This window comes from Watersipora subatra, chromosome 7 (assembly GCF_963576615.1).
Source record: "Watersipora subatra chromosome 7, tzWatSuba1.1, whole genome shotgun sequence".
NCBI lineage: Eukaryota > Metazoa > Bryozoa > Gymnolaemata > Cheilostomatida > Watersiporidae > Watersipora > Watersipora subatra.
In genome coordinates this window covers 22,940,292-22,956,127 of record NC_088714.1, presented here as the reverse complement: position 1 = coordinate 22,956,127, position 15,836 = coordinate 22,940,292, and the positions used below count along the sequence as shown (strand labels likewise).

Below are 15,836 nucleotides of genomic sequence, written 5' to 3'. Positions count from 1 at the left end.
ATCCCACAGAAAGGGGTCTTACCCATTATCTACGAAATGACCATGCAAATTTTAGCCACACCACAGCCCAATTTAAAGAACCTTTCTTAAAATCTTCAATCCTCTGCTAATATAAAACAACTGGGGCCCGCTACAGCAGAGTAAGTGTACCGAATTTGATTCAGGATGTTTAGAAAAAAAGAGCGCCAAAAGTTTTGTGAACTCAATAGCAAGCTGAAAAGTAAAGGGCAAAATGTATTTTAGAGGGCATTAGGCAACATTGGCTAAGACCTAAGGGAGAAATATGCCTTGCCCTTGCCTTGCCTACTAAACAAAGAGGGTTCCTTTGTTCTCCCACAATGGGAATTTTGGAACTTATTGTGTTCATTGTTAGAAATTCAAATACCCTGTCCTGTTATGAGGTGCACACACTACATTCAGCCTACTTGCACTGCCCAATCATGTACCCTAGATAGTTACTTTTAAAGATGCCTCAAGATTGTTAAAACAGGGTCTGAAAATATGTAGTGTTTGAGCTGGTCTTTTGTTAGATCTTTTGTGGTCAGTATTTTTCGCTTCAACATGTTTCCTCAAGCATGGTGAGAGCGTCTTTCTTTGACAATAAGTATCAGAATGGGGTAGGCATACAAGTTTTCCGTACGTTGAACTGAACCTTTCAACATAGAAACATGAAAATCTCTGGGAAGTAAAGTGAATGACAAGGTCAATATAATATATTTCAAGCTGAACCAAAACCTAGACAATACTCTCATGCCCACTAGGTAAAATAAAAATATAAAGCTACGACATCTGGCTTTAAAACAGTAGGCCTCCCTACCAGAATCGACGGAAATTAATTACAAAAGATTTTTATAACACTAATCAAAATGTATAAAAACTTAAAAGCATTCAACAAGACAATTTACCACAGCTCAAAGTATTATCCGTCTCTACAGGAAAAGGGGCGCTCAAAACCGGATCATACGGTATCAACAAATTCAGGATCAGAAAAATACCTTGGCTGAATATAACAAGCGGGTTGAAATGGCGGCAGTTTATATACATATAATGGATGGTGGTGGGGTAGACTAGATACCAGCCGCCAAACAAAATTTCCGGTACATTGCAATTTGTGAGCGAAGAGCCGAGCTTCAAACCATTCTGCTTTATATTCTTCTAGTAGAAAGGCTGTAATATAGTCATTGTTAGCCACTATTTGCAGAATTACTCCATAGGTATCGCTAGCTAGACGAAAGGCGTCCCCAATGCTATATCTAAAACCTACAAAGCAAGACAGTGTAGAATAATCTTTGTGTTTTGAAGATTTGTTTATAAATAAGTGATTGAATAACAATAACAGTTCAATAGAGCTTACTTACAGCGTATCCCATTACTTACCAGATATTGTGATGGTGTTGCAGCATTGTGTGCAATCTCCCAAACTCTCCTGGATGTGCTCAGGTGGTTCAGGACTGTCTTCAGCGGTGCCTATCAAGAAAAAATTATCTTACTCAAAGCCTGTTCGATAAGTTAGAGCAGAAATTAGCCATAGCATTTAACAACAGCTATCTGTCTCAGGTGACAAAAACCAAGTGGATGATTCCTCAGAACACGTTACTGTAAAGCAGCGATTTCAAAACTCGATGCATGAGAACTATCAGGAAAGCCTATGACTACTGCACATGGTGACCGAAAAGCCAGTACTCCGATAGAGGAGTACTCTGATAACAAAATGACTCCAAAGTCTTCAGACAATACCTCAAAAGAGTACCCCAATTTCTAGAAATGTTCAGTAAACTAACATATTTCCATGCACGCACCAACTCCGTTACTCGAACACTATTGAGATATCAGCCACTGCAATACTTACGTGCGCCCTTGGTTTTGGCATTGTTGTGATGCAATACGCCATGCACATTGGCATCTGCCCAATCATGGCAAAACTCGAGTTGGTGTCTGTTACTTAGACTTAGCGGCACATTCTTAAAGTTTCTCATGCGTAATGATTTGAAGAACGCATGTTTAGCCTCCATCCTTAAGCACCAGGTTCCTCTTGGAAGACCAAATCTGGTAAACAGTTACATAAAGTTACATGAAGTTTAAAGTTTTTATGTGACAACTGATAATTACATAGTAAAATAATGCTTGAGATTGAGACATACTTTTAAAAAAAACATCACTGTAAAGTGGGATGCTGAACCAACCGACATACCGCAGCCAGCGGACCGCTTGCCATTAAATTGGAATGACATGAATCATGCTATATATATTTATACTGGCCTGATAAAATTATAGAGTTTTTGCCTGAGAACTCACTTCACTATGTAGTAGGGGATGTGTACCAAGTAATGCATCTTGGGAGTAATGGTGTGAGCTCCATATACGGTCACCCAGGTTTCTAGGTATAATTTTATTAGCGTTGCGGCGGTTGTAATCTGGTCTTTGTTGAACGAATATGCCAACAGAACGGAGGTAATTTCAACCATCATCAACAGCAGTCTGTATTCTGGAATCTCTTCAATATTGTGGCCAGCCAGTATTAAAGGTAGAAGAAAGCCCAAACAGATAGTTTGAGTTGCTGAAAAAAGAGTTATAGATTAGATCTACAAAAAGCATAAGTTGCGTGAAAAGGAAAAATATATCAAAATTTGAAAAACTATTTTACCTTATTTCTTACACGAAGCAACAAACATAATAGGACTTTAAAAAAATGCTAAAATATTGTAGTGGTTTAGATTGGGAAAGTCGCTCCACAAATCACCAGTTTAGAATTTAGATCATTAGCATTCCTCATTGACTGTCGAAATCAAACAAAAACGTATTCAACTGCAGTAGGCTGAATACGAACCAGATTGACCAATTTTTCCGGTGTCTAGTCCATTGAAGCAAGATCTTTCCAAGCTACTGGGTGCATTTTTCTTGTCGTCTCCTCTGTATGGAAAGTTTTTGATGTGTTCATTCAATGACGATATAGAAATTATTCGGTTTTCCAGTAGCCTAGATACGAACCCCTTTATGGCATAAGGAAGAGTTCCTTCGCACACAATATGCATAATGTCAACAGGAATGCATTGGCAAACATCAAATCCATCGATCTTATCTAATATGGATAGCGAGTTGATTCCGTATCGCTTTGAGTATTCTACACGCTGCCGAGCAGGCATCTCTGGACCGAGAAGGAGACAGTGGCGACGGTGACTCTCTATGTCTCTCAGTCTAAACTCCGTGTGGTTAAACTGTAGCATGTTTAAAAGCAATAGAAAGCAATACAAAGTTTCGCATCACACTGACGAAAAGAACTAGAAATTCAGAAACTTAGCAACCACACACTAGTAGCGACGTGCGACAGCATTAACATAATCCCTGATTCAGCGCACGGAATAGCTTCTATTCAAGATAAAAGTCTTATGATAAGTGCATAACTAAAAAAGTTAACACAACAAGCACACTTCTGCAATAAACTGTATACCATAACACACAAACCTGTTGGATAATCTCTTGTGAGCTACCATAACACGTCCGACATTTCATGGCTGCCCCTCCCACTCCTTCTTTAAACCCTGCTACCATATTGGCTGCTGGAGTGTCGCCAATAAAAAAAAGCAAAGATCCTTTATAGATGTCCTTTCCGTCCCGATTCACAACTTCAATACCATCCTGAATAAAAGACATAGAATCTTTACTGTTTTATCCTTTTCAAACAATGGAATAAAATACATTTTCGATCATAGACTTTTCATAAAGAAACTCTTTCACTAGCCAGAAAAGAGGTCAAATAACTTGAAGTTTAGATTCATTGCCAGGCTCTAGCTCCGGTTTTCAAAGCTAACCTATTACTATAAGAATATTATGATTACCTTCTTGAGTACATTAATTTCCTCGGCAAACTTTAGAAGGATAGCTTGGACTCCATATTCCTTAACGTCAGCAGAGTATGCCACAGCAAACAGGTGTATGAATTTCAATTGGGATCTGTGCTGAGGCGGGACATTCAGTAACGTCCAATAGAAAAGAGCTAACCATGAAAAACACAACAGTGTGAGATATGCTGTTTAAAAAAAAACAAATATTGTAAAACCACGAAATTCTGTTCCTGAAAACATGCAGCAAAATTCCACTTTACCTATCTTGTGCTTTTTTCTTTTGGAGCCAATTGGATTCACCTAGAAAAATATGACGATTATCAAAAGAATATGACCTCAAACCAACGCATGTGATAAGGATCAACAAAAATGAAAACTATTGAGTATTTGAAAAGCCATGTACGACGGTCAGTGATGGGACCTGAACATCTGCATGTTGACACAACCGAAACATAAATGGTAAATTTATTTATAGGCCTACGCAGAATTATGCCCAATTCTTCTGTGTTAGATGAGCACTTAAATTTGAGAAGGCAGTAGTCGCCAATAAGTTTTGTGTAGCATAGTTGAAGGGCTTTATGATCCTTAAATCAACACACTTTTATTTGAGCTGACATACCACTTCAATATCATCATAATAGGCTGCTACCATTATCTTTTGCCCGTCAGCAAAAAAGTCAGAATTCTGTGCATAATCAGCATCTATGCAGTCTTTGATTGCCCCATCTGGAGAGAATATTGGAAACTGTACTACATTCCGGATTTCTGGACTATCTAACATTATCTGCAAACAGATGAATGAATACATGAGAACATAGACTAAAGCTTTTTTGCATAATTTTGAAAGCAAAATGTTGGTTGTACTTTTAGCATTTAGTTAGGTTCCATGAGGTGATGATAGTTGGTCGACAATGTTGTGTTTCTAGTCAAAGATGACTCAATTTCCTCATGGAACCCTATTGTGTGATGTTTATATTTGTCTGATAAATTAGAGCAACTCTTCAGGGTGACAAGTGCTTTATTGTTCATTGCTATATTGTTGATGGGAACAGCTAAGGCGCTCTTTGTTTACATAATCATTAGCAAATTAGGTTTACAAATGGTCTGAAATAAAGATATGTTCAGTACAATGGGAACATGGCCAAGCCAATTAGCAAAATAAGTCACTATAAATAAACTCACTAACTGTAGACCAACTATCAACCTAGGGAACCTAACTTGTTACACTAACTTAGCTGTGTCACTGAAAAAAATTTAAAGAGCTAATCCTGAAAAAATTACTTGTCCATAGCCAGTTCACTAACGGTAATTAGCAGGAATCAATTCTTATTGAAATCGCAGAACTATGACAAGCGCAGCACATTTGACAACCTTTTTCATATATTTTCTCTCAGAAGTTATCTTGCATGTTTGCAGTTATTAAGCGCACAAGTATTTACCTGGAGAGTTGATAGTACGGATACATAGTAAAATGGTCTTCTAGCGGTGTTGTTGTAGCGAATTGGAGTCGATTCCTACAAGCCACAACACGACATTTAGGTTAGGATACAATTAATTGGTTGGTGTACACTTTAAGGAAAATTCAAACGAAAGAGGCTTATTTCCAAACAGGCTTTTATCATATCTTTATTTCTCTAAACACCCCAATGGTTCCAAGGCAAGTGATCTAATGTGAATATTGTCAATTGACTGCAATTCAGGGGCGTATTTGACAGGGCACGAGTTACGAGTTTTCGTGAGTGAAAATTTCACTAGTGGGTCAAATAACCAAAACTCATTAGTGAGATCATGTATTATTGCATAACATAACAGTACCTCTTTGTATTGCCTTAACATGATTAAATCTAGTAAAGATCACAAAGGAGATTATGAGATAACATGTTGCTGTCATTGAGCCAATCGACATTAGTTAGTTTTGTTTAAATCTCTAGCGCCATCATAATACACTGACATATAGATATATAGTATATAGGTATTGGGAGCTAAAATAATATAAAATCGTCAAAAGTTAAAAGCGAGTACATATACAACTACAAATCTGTTTTGTATGGTTAAAAACTTGATATAAAATCTAGTTTTTGACCATACGAAATACATTTGTAGTTTTATACGTACTCGCTTTTAACTTTTGACTGTTTTATATTATATATTATGTTCGAATTTTGGTTATTTGTGGACTCAGTAGAATCTTGCAAAACGCTCTGAAATGCTGTAAATGTTCACCATTTTAGAAAAAAATTTTCCGGGTGTGACCCCCGGACCCCCCACTGGAAGGGCGCTCGGGCGCCCCTCCCGGACCCTCTCCGCCAGCGCGCTCCCTCAGCCGCTGCGCGGCCTCAATCATTCAGGATAACTAGTGGGTCAAATATATTTTTTAATATGCCCCAGGACTGCATTGACTTTTTATATTACATATTTGCTATCACTCCGTGACAGGGGCTATATTCAGCAATTTTCAACACACTAGTTTGAAAAGATTGATCAAGAATGAGCCCTTATTCTCACTATTTTGCCATAATTAATATATATTATGGCATAAATATCATGCTAATTTTTAAATTCACTGCATAGATAACCCTTTATTACTATGATTATGATTCACAGTCACAGCATTGTTCTTTTGTTTACATTACAATTATCACACTAGAGATTTCAACACGAAAACTCGTAACTCATGGATGCTAATATACGTCCATGGACTCTGTGACACTAAAGCATTAACTAAAATGAAACACTGAGTGATCGTAATCTTTTAAAAACTCCCAAGAGTTAACGCAAGAAGAATTATAGGCCTATATTATACTCTTTAGTTTAAAAATATTAAGGATTTGATCAGCATCTTTTCCGAATTTGCTTTGTATTCTTAGATTATAGGCAGCAAACAGCTAGATAATTTTTTTGATTCAGTGTGTCAACTAAAATTTGACTTTTTTTAGTACAAACACATTAACCCTCTCACCCCTGATGCCAACTATTTCGGGAGAAGTTGTTCACACTTGGGCCTGAAGCCAACACTTTCGGGACACTTTCTGAGTAACTTTATTGATACTCCTTTTGTGTTTATCGTTTTTTATAGCTTTATTTCGAAAGATAACAGTCTGAGGATTGTTTTGATACCAGAAATGTGGTTGGATAAAAGCATTTTACTAGGCAAATCCTGTGATAGATTTCAAACTTCAACTCTTGAGGTCGCCATATTGAATGCGTTTGCCGGAAGACAACGGCTAAATCTTACAATCTAACGTAATAATTAGTTCAGGTGAAGAATTTAGCAGTGACAGTGATCTACAACAACACTATGACCGTTTATTAGTAGCACAAAGTGGGTTTCAATTGCACAACGTCAAAATTACTAAATTGTTATAACTTTTAAATTTTTCGAAGAAAAAAATTTTATTTGACAAATCTTTTCACAATTTTAGTTGATAAAAACGATACATTATATTAGTTTTGTACTCCAGTTGTTTGCATCTCGTGTTTATTATCATAACTGCAATAAATGTTGTCTTTATAGAATGTAAATATGATATATAGCCTTATATACCAATTGATTGAACAATGGAACGGAAACTACATTATGCCGTAATATTGCGTATAGGCTCATAATTTCAGTTCTATTGGTTAGAACTCCAAATTTTTTTTTGCAACTTGATGATAACACCTTTTCTTGTCATCCTAATATGTTACTGAAGTGTTATCAACCAAAAAGCTGACTGGTAGTAGCAGCCAAACTTTGACTTTTCGATTTCCAAAAAATGTATCGATTTGAATATTATCAATAACATCCTATATAGATTAACCTAATGTGTATATATTAGTATCAAAATGTAGCTAAGAATGTTACCAACAAGTTACAAAAAACTATTTTCATTTATCTTGAACGCAGCTTTATTTATGCTCAATCTAACACACCTCACTTTATTAAATATTGAGTGTGAAAATTTCCAGATAAGAGTGACATCTTCAAAGACGCTAGCTATACCGAAGATAAGGATTGCTACGTGAGTTTTTTTTATAATCGTGAATAGGTCTACTTACTACCGGGCATGTAGCCTACTGTCCTGCAGATTCATTTAGCAATACTTGGCATTGGTGTGCAGCTTTCCACAATTTATTATACAGAAACTTACATCATATCCGTTATCCATCAAGGGTTATTTCGCGTATGTAGAAATTTTCTAAGCATTTGACCCTCTCAGGGAGGGAGAGAGATACCTAATGCTTGTTAAATACCTGTCGGAGTTGTCTACTCTGTCATTTATTTTCATGCATTCACTATGAATGTTAATATGGGCTATTGAGTGATATTTTCATATTTATTATGAGAAGTGTAATAAGTGATCCAGAAAATGTAAGCCCTTCCGTTGATATTTATGCAACTGAAACTGAAATGATTGAGCTTCTAATTGTTGTTTGGGGAGGCATAGCTTCATTTCAGCTTTATATTAGGAATGAAGGGTTAGCTTTATTTTTTTACTATCATAGTAAACGCTATGAGCCAGTGTAATCTAGCGTTGATTTGCATAACCACCATTGCAAGAGTCCAAAGCTGGGTAAACTTTAAATTTGTTTCAAGATGATTGGAAAATATTCTGTCTGATGGACTAGAACTGAGCAACTCTCTCTGGTTTTCATGCTAGCTAATCTATACACATATGATATTTTTATACTCCCTTTTTAGTTTTGTAATCATACTATTTTTTTGCGCATCTATAGTTTATCAGGATCTACATTCTTTGCTTGTAGAAGGTTTTCAAAAGACAGTTATCTTGCAGCGTAAGAAACAAAAGAAGCTACTATGCGAAAAAACAAAAACTCGATCAAGAACCTGCTGCTTCGGTCACCGGGTTCGTATTTTACTTGTTAATTCTCCTCTTTATTGTTGACGTCATAAAAATAATTTAAAATTTACCGTTTGAGATGAATAGTCAATCAGAATCGCAATTTATATTGACGTCTTAGGTTTTGATGATAAGCATTATAATATTGTATGTTTATGTATGTTATAAGCATTATAATATGTTTTTTATGTATGTTATGCTTTTGATCTTTGTTTGAAGTGAATCATTGTAATCTATTATCCGCACATCCCCCTCCCTTTGCAAGGACAAATAGACATCTCAATGTTTCATAAGATTTCTACTCATATAACTCATAAAAATGCGACAAACACTTTGTCTTCTGTAGCCATAATTTTCATCTTTTAATTTCTTACAGGGATATAGTGGTGAGGGCAGAGGCACTAGTGGTTTCTCCGAGCAAGGAAAAGAGGAATTTGCGGGTTCAAAATCTTGACACAATTCCACAGGTAAGGTAGCATAGTTTACTCAATAAGAGTATCAGGGGCTAGCGGTAGATAAAAATTTGTGATCCTCATTGTCTGCGTTGGAGTTACCCCCACTATAAAATAAGATCGAAGTAGCCGCTTATAGTGGGTGCAACTCCAACGCAGACAATGAGGATCACAAATTTGATCTAGGCTAGTGGTACTAATTTATAACCAACATCTTGTGTTGCTTTCAGTAGATCTCTTAGGTGTGTGCAGCTTGCTTTATTGTGTTTTTAAAATATATGAGGGAGTCTTGATTATGCAACAGCCTTTCGAGCGCCTTTTGTTTCATCCGCTAAATGTTTCAAGTAATTTTTGTTGTGGTATTACCATTCTTGTTATACATCATTGTTGCTAATGATCGGGCTCCACTTTGTCGCCGCCAAAATCGCTTCTAAATTAAAGATTTGCTTATATTTCTAATGGCAGCATTCACTGACAGTCGCGTTTCGAATAATATTATAATGAGGCATGGAGTGTCAGTGTCACGGCTTTTAGGGTTCCACTTCTTTGAAAAGGTGGACATTTTTCTAACAATCTATTATGTAACCAGTTATATACTCCCTGATGGCACGGCTAAACTTGATTATTGTTGAAATTTTTATGGTAACTTTTCACCCTTTATAGCAAGTTGAATAAAATTTGTAGTTTTCGTTGATGATGCCCTAACTTTAACCACAGTAAACTATAAGAACTCTATAATCAGTCTTCATATTGCAGAGTGCGGTAAAGGAGATGCTTCGTCCATCATTGTCTATTAGGAAAGAGGCTTTTAAGAACATGAAAGATGGTTGGAGTGGCATGGTTGTTGAGTGGCCAATTTATGGACAGGAGGCTTTTGTAAGTATTACTCTCCAAAATAACATGAACTTTCAAAATTTTGCCCATTCTCCCAGTATCCTATTTTGAGCCCAGGTCTCACGTAGTGTTTTAGTGGATTGATATTAAAAAGCTACAAGCGAAGTCTTTGCAATACAACCTGCACCGAATACCAATTTGCATGAGCTGAAGATGGCTACCTACTTCCAAAGCACAATTTTAAATAAACTTGACTAGACTCGTCACTCTTTATAGTTTCTCAAAGAATAATGTCTTAGTCTTGGGATTAACTGAAACTTTAAATGTTATATATTATTGGAGACCGAGTTGAACTGAAATTCATTGCAAGGGGAAAATTCCAGTTAGTTTCTCTCTATGGAGGGAATTTATAATATGTGCACAGTAATTTATAGTTTAAACGATGGATGACTTGCCGGATTATGGTCAATTTCGGCAGTTGCCTGTCCTATCTGGCCACTGGATTAAACGATTGCCAAGTTTTTATTTAGCACTATTCTGGCGCAGCATTGAACGTAATCCTACCACTGAGCAGACTTACTGCCTATCTATTAGGAGTTTTCTTCTCCATAATCAGAGGATAACTTTATGGTCTTCTAAAAAATCTTCAGCACTCTACTCCCAAATATGTCTTTGGCATAGACTTTGAACTATGTTTTCACTGAAAATGTATGGCATACCTTCTCTAAGTCAGAATTCCTAGCCTGTTTTCTTAGTAATAAGCAATTTCTGAAAATTTATGAGCAAAAAGTTATGAAGTCTAGATTTGTTGGCTATTTTTTAAAAATAAATATGTTTGGGCCCAAAATCAAAGGAATAAATTTCAAGAAAGAGTAAGGTATTGTTTTACTATTATGTATTCCACTCCAACTTGCCCATGTGCATAAACCATTATTGTTAGTATGTGTTTTCTATAAAATTGTAGTTTGGGCTTGTAACATATTCCTGCTGGTAGGACAGTGTTTAATCTAAGGTGGAATAGGGAGAGGGTTAGCCGGAAAACACGACAGCCTTGCCGTGTTTTCCGGCAAAGAGATAATCCTGCACCTCTAGCATTATACAGGCAAATTATGGCAAATCACAGTCAGGGATGTGATTCATAAGCTAAAAAGTTTATTTTAAGCTATTTTGTATTAGCTCCGAACGCTGGCTTACTGTACGCTATTCATTGCCTTCACCATTTAAGTATACCTTAGGTGGTATTTTTATCTATCCACTTCAGTATATAAACACATTTATTTCATAATTTTATGATTGAAATGCTGCCTCGGGCTTTTGCTCAAAGTACTTTGTCAACGACTTCCGTCAGCAAGCTAAAATGAATTTTGGAAATCACATGCCTGCTAGTTATCCATCGTTTAAACTACACATATAAGACAACTCACATTTCTAGCTTCGATTTCATTCATCTGACCCTATGCGTTTAGGTTTTTACATTGTAATTATTACTATCTAAGTAGGCTTCAGCATAATTGAATTTCTAAAAAAATTTCGGCGTTGTGGTCAGGTCAGATATGTGTTTCTGACTGGACATCTATCTGACCACAGCTTTTAAAAATTCACCACCAAAGTTTTTTGATTATATAAATAATATTGTCAACTCGTATTAAGTTTGTTAAAGGTCTATATCGTTGAGGGCTTAGAATTACTTCATGTAAGAGCAGTGAAGTGGTTCATTGAGGGTCATAACTAGTTTTTATTTACGGGCAAGTCGACTGAATGTCGATATTTCTTGAATTCTATAGATTTGCTACAGGAAGAATATTGAAGATAAATGTTTGTACTTTATTTCTCGCTTGCTAAAATGTCTTCTTCTTTCAAATTAGCGTCGATATTTTGAAGTTGCTTATTTTTTTATTGCTTGTTAGCTTATACCTGAGCTTGAGCTCCTTCTGAATCGGGACTTGGATTTGGACGCGTTGGGAAAGCGAGCAGAGGATTTGTTCATGGCTGCATGTCCAAAAGAGACTAATCGTAAGTGTATTTATTATCTTCAAATTTACGTACTTTCTTTGCAGAACAATATGTTACTTTATGCGCTAGCAACGGCTCAATTATCAAAATAATATCAACCGCCAAAATGATATAAGTCGGAGTCGGGTGCCCATGATTTTAGTCAGTATTACTGGCTTTTTACCTCACGATAATAGTAATCTACGGAGTTTGTCTCACCCTATTTTCCATTCCAATGCTTTACATGTGCAGCAGCTTAAACAAGAACTAGTCTCTATTGTTGGAGGTCTTACCTGGTAGTGTGTAGTCAAAAAAAGTTTAAATATAACAAAAATACTTTGTTTGCAGCGAATGATTATGGATTTGAGAAACTGGTGATCGTGATTGGAAAGCGCCTTGGAGACAAAAAGATGCTGGCCGAAACACCCGAACACAAAGTGAGTGGATTTCTTAGTTCGGTAACTTATTAACGTCATACATTAGGCTGACTATTGGTTCGCAACTCCAACTTAGCGTGTTAGAGGTTATTAGGATGTTTATACAGGAATGTTGTTAACGTCATAAATTAGGCTGACTATTGGTTCGCAACTCCAACTCAGCGTGTTAGAGGTTATTAGGATGTTTCTATAGGAATGTTGTTAACGTCATACATTAGCCCGTCTATGGGTTCGCAACTCCAACTCAGCGTGTTAGAGGTTATTAGGATGTTTCTATAGGAATGTTGTTAACGTCATACATTAGCCCGTCTATGGGTTCGCAACTCCAACTTAGCGTGTTAGAGGTTATTAGGATGTTTCTATAGGAATGTTGTTAACGTCATACATTAGCCCGTCTATGGGTTCGCAACTCCAACTTAGCGTGTTAGAGGTTATTAGGATGTTTCTATAGGAATGTTGTTAACGTCATACATTAGCCCGGCTATTGGTTCGCAACTCCAACTTAGCGTGTTAGAGGTTATTAGGATGTTTCTATAGGAATGTTGTTAACGTCATACATTAGCCCGTCTATTGGTTCGCAACTCCAACTTAGCGTGTTAGAGGTTATTAGGATGTTTCTATAGGAATGTTGTTAACGTCATACATTAGCCCGTCTATGGGTTCGCAACTCCAACTCAGCGTGTTAGAGGTTATTAGGATGTTTCTATAGGAATGTTGTTAACGTCATACATTAGCCCGTCTATGGGTTCGCAACTCCAACTTAGCGTGTTAGAGGTTATTAGGATGTTTCTATAGGAATGTTGTTAACGTCATACATTAGCCCGGCTATTGGTTCGCAACTCCAACTCAGCGTGTTAGAGGTTATTAGGATGTTTCTATAGGAATGTTGTTAACGTCATACATTAGCCTGACTATTGGTTCGCAACTCCAACTTAGCGTGTTAGAGGTTATTAGGATGTTTCTATAGGAATGTTGTTAACGTCATACATTAGCCCGGCTATTGGTTCGCAACTCCAACTCAGCGTGTTAGAGGTTATTAGGATGTTTCTATAGGAATGTTGTTAACGTCATACATTAGCCCGTCTATTGGTTCGCAACTCCAACTTAGCGTGTTAGAGGTTATTAGGATGTTTCTATAGGAATGTTGTTAACGTCATACATTAGCCCGTCTATGGGTTCGCAACTCCAACTCAGCGTGTTAGAGGTTATTAGGATGTTTCTATAGGAATGTTGTTAACGTCATACATTAGCCCGTCTATGGGTTCGCAACTCCAACTTAGCGTGTTAGAGGTTATTAGGATGTTTCTATAGGAATGTTGTTGACGTCATACATTAGCCCGTCTATTGGTTCGCAACTCCAACTTAGCGTGTTAGAGTTTATTAGGATGTTTCTATAGGAATGTTGTTAACGTCATACATTAGCCCGTCTATGGGTTCGCAACTCCAACTCAGCGTGTTAGAGGTTATTAGGATGTTTCTATAGGAATGTTGTTGACGTCATACATTAGCCCGGCTATGGGTTCGCAACTCCAACTCAGCGTGTTAGAGGTTATTAGGATGTTTCTATAGGCATGTTGTTGACGTCATAAATTGGCTGGACTGGTTTCGGCTCCAATCTGACTTACTTTTTACTGTTTTAGGTAAGCCATTCTCTTCCCCACCTCAAATTTGGGAAACTCTGTGTGGATGGGGAAAAGTTAAGCGTTAGTGAGGACCCTCTCGTCCTGCTAAAACTTCTGGCAGTATTTTACATTGGGGACATCGAGTTTGGCGACGCCAAGAAGTTTGGCCAGCTGCTGGAGTTTACCTTCTTGGGCTCCAGCACCGTGAGAAAGGGAAGCAAGTATTTGTCTGTCGACAAATTTATGGAAAAAATGAAGCGGGTGAGTACCTAATGACTCAGCTATGCTAGTTTTATATCTGTCGAAAAACTAAGTAGGATTCGAATGAATTTCTATGGTAGCAATTTATCATATAATTCATGAGAAGAGAACTCCAAAATGTAACTTTTGGCGCAAAAAACGATTTCAACCAGTTGTAAAATCATTGAAACTAAAATTTCCGAGAACACTCATATCCTAAACTCATTGGTCGAGCTTTTTGCCGTCTTCCTAGTCTTATTTTTAACGTTTATTTTTCATGTTGGAATTATCATAAATCATAGAAACATTTTTTTTCTCTTTTGCAGGAAAGCCGAGCCGACGATGAGTAGGCGAAGAAAAGCAAGTGCCGGCAAAGCCTGGAACGCTATAAGTCTAAAACATAACAACAAAATTCATAGAACACAATTCACACGAAATAGTAACCTTTCCAATCCAGTATGCCAAAGTGACACCACTTTTAGAGCGAATTATTTACGTGATTTGGGGTTTGGGCTTACTCAATGGATTTTATGGAATCGTGCTCTCTTTTATATTATTGTAGATAGTTTTTTTTAATTATTATTCTAAATCGATCTTGATCAAACAGATGCTGTGTGTTTTTCGAGTTATTTAGTGCTTTTATTAAATGGTGTGTGTGTTTTTCGAGTTATTTAGTGCTTTTATTAAATGCTGTGTGTGTTTTTCGAGTTATTTAGTGCTTTTATTAAATGTTAATAATAAATTATATATACTCGCTGTTTAAAAATATCCTTGGCTGAAAAAAACGCAGAGCTGTTTGTAAAGTGATTAAACTTGTAAACACTTGCTGCGTTCAAATTTGACCCTAAAATATAATGCGCCAAGCGTGTAAAACCAGGTTGCAATGCTAAATGCACTCAGCGTGTGAAAATCGTCTTCGTATAGAAAACTCAGTCAATGTTTAAAAACTGCAATTTTTAAACGCTAAGTGCGTACATATTTTGGTTTTATGATTAATGCACAGTGTGAATAGAAATTGCCTTGAAAAATGACCATCAGCAGTGCGTTAATTTTTAGTTGCACATCGCATAAAACGATGAATAGAAGTGTGTTTTTATTGAATGAATAGCGCATGGACATTGCATAATTTTCGAGTGTGTAGTTTTTCAGGTGCATTGAAAAATGACCATCTGAGGTGATTGAATACTGCATAGATTTTTTTTACAGTGTATGGATGTTTGAACGAAAGACTCCTCACAAACAAGATGAGGTTCCCTTATATAGGAGAGAATGACTTGCATAAAATATGTGTGGCATGAGTCAAACACAAGATAAAAAAAGGTTGCAGAATAATATTTACACATTTAATTTTGTTCCAGGCGCACAGACAAAGATAAGCAAGCGGATGCGGACAGATCATTAGCGTAGTTGGAATGTTTATGGAGACTGACACGAATGGTGACACAGACAGTCTTGACAGAAAAAGATGTTGGTCTTGTAGTAATTGTCAGATGTCAAATAATGAAATTTTGTAGAAAAGTGTTACGTTCTTATCTTTTGTGTATAGTAAAATAACAACTTAATTTATAAAAGATAT

The 15,836-nt window shown here is 36.6% G+C and overlaps 2 protein-coding genes across 2 annotated transcripts; one reads left to right on the top strand and one right to left on the bottom strand.

Annotated features, from left to right (window-relative positions):
- Positions 1 to 695: 695 nt before the first annotated feature.
- LOC137399294 (uncharacterized) lies at positions 696 to 5,368 on the bottom strand. The gene is made up of 10 exons (XM_068085342.1): positions 5,282 to 5,368; positions 4,462 to 4,626; positions 4,103 to 4,142; positions 3,837 to 3,994; positions 3,463 to 3,636; positions 2,828 to 3,215; positions 2,296 to 2,557; positions 1,850 to 2,046; positions 1,378 to 1,467; positions 696 to 1,260 (listed from the first exon to the last, which is right to left on the bottom strand). The coding sequence occupies exons 2-10, from the start codon at positions 4,621 to 4,623 to the stop codon at positions 959 to 961; spliced, it is 1,773 nt and encodes a 590-aa protein (XP_067941443.1). The 5' UTR covers positions 4,624 to 4,626; positions 5,282 to 5,368; the 3' UTR covers positions 696 to 958.
- Positions 5,369 to 7,777: 2,409 nt separating this feature from the next.
- Positions 7,778 to 15,026, top strand: LOC137399295 (uncharacterized). Its single transcript, XM_068085343.1, has 8 exons — positions 7,778 to 7,843; positions 8,589 to 8,689; positions 9,060 to 9,150; positions 9,892 to 10,011; positions 11,877 to 11,982; positions 12,310 to 12,398; positions 14,039 to 14,281; positions 14,587 to 15,026. Exons 4-8 carry the CDS (start codon positions 9,907 to 9,909, stop codon positions 14,608 to 14,610), a joined length of 567 nt encoding a protein of 188 aa, XP_067941444.1. The 5' UTR covers positions 7,778 to 7,843; positions 8,589 to 8,689; positions 9,060 to 9,150; positions 9,892 to 9,906; the 3' UTR covers positions 14,611 to 15,026.
- The last annotated feature ends 810 nt before the right edge of the window (positions 15,027 to 15,836 follow it).

Excerpts from the sequence above, each read along its gene's own strand:
- LOC137399295 (XM_068085343.1), top strand. The coding sequence starts at position 9,907 with ATGCTTCGTCCATCATTGTCTATTAGGAAAGAGGCTTTTAAGAACATG. Across the intron at positions 10,012-11,876 it reads TTTATGGACAGGAGGCTTTT|CTTATACCTGAGCTTGAGCT; the intron begins GTAAGTATTACT and ends ATTGCTTGTTAG. Across the intron at positions 12,399-14,038 it reads CCGAAACACCCGAACACAAA|GTAAGCCATTCTCTTCCCCA; the intron begins GTGAGTGGATTT and ends TTACTGTTTTAG.
- LOC137399294 (XM_068085342.1), bottom strand. The coding sequence starts at position 4,623 with ATGTTAGATAGTCCAGAAATCCGGAATGTAGTACAGTTTCCAATATTC. Across the intron at positions 4,143-4,461 it reads ATTATGATGATATTGAAGTG|GTGAATCCAATTGGCTCCAA; the intron begins GTATGTCAGCTC and ends ATATTTTTCTAG. Across the intron at positions 3,995-4,102 it reads AAGAAAAAAGCACAAGATAG|CTCTTTTCTATTGGACGTTA; the intron begins GTAAAGTGGAAT and ends TTTCATGGTTAG.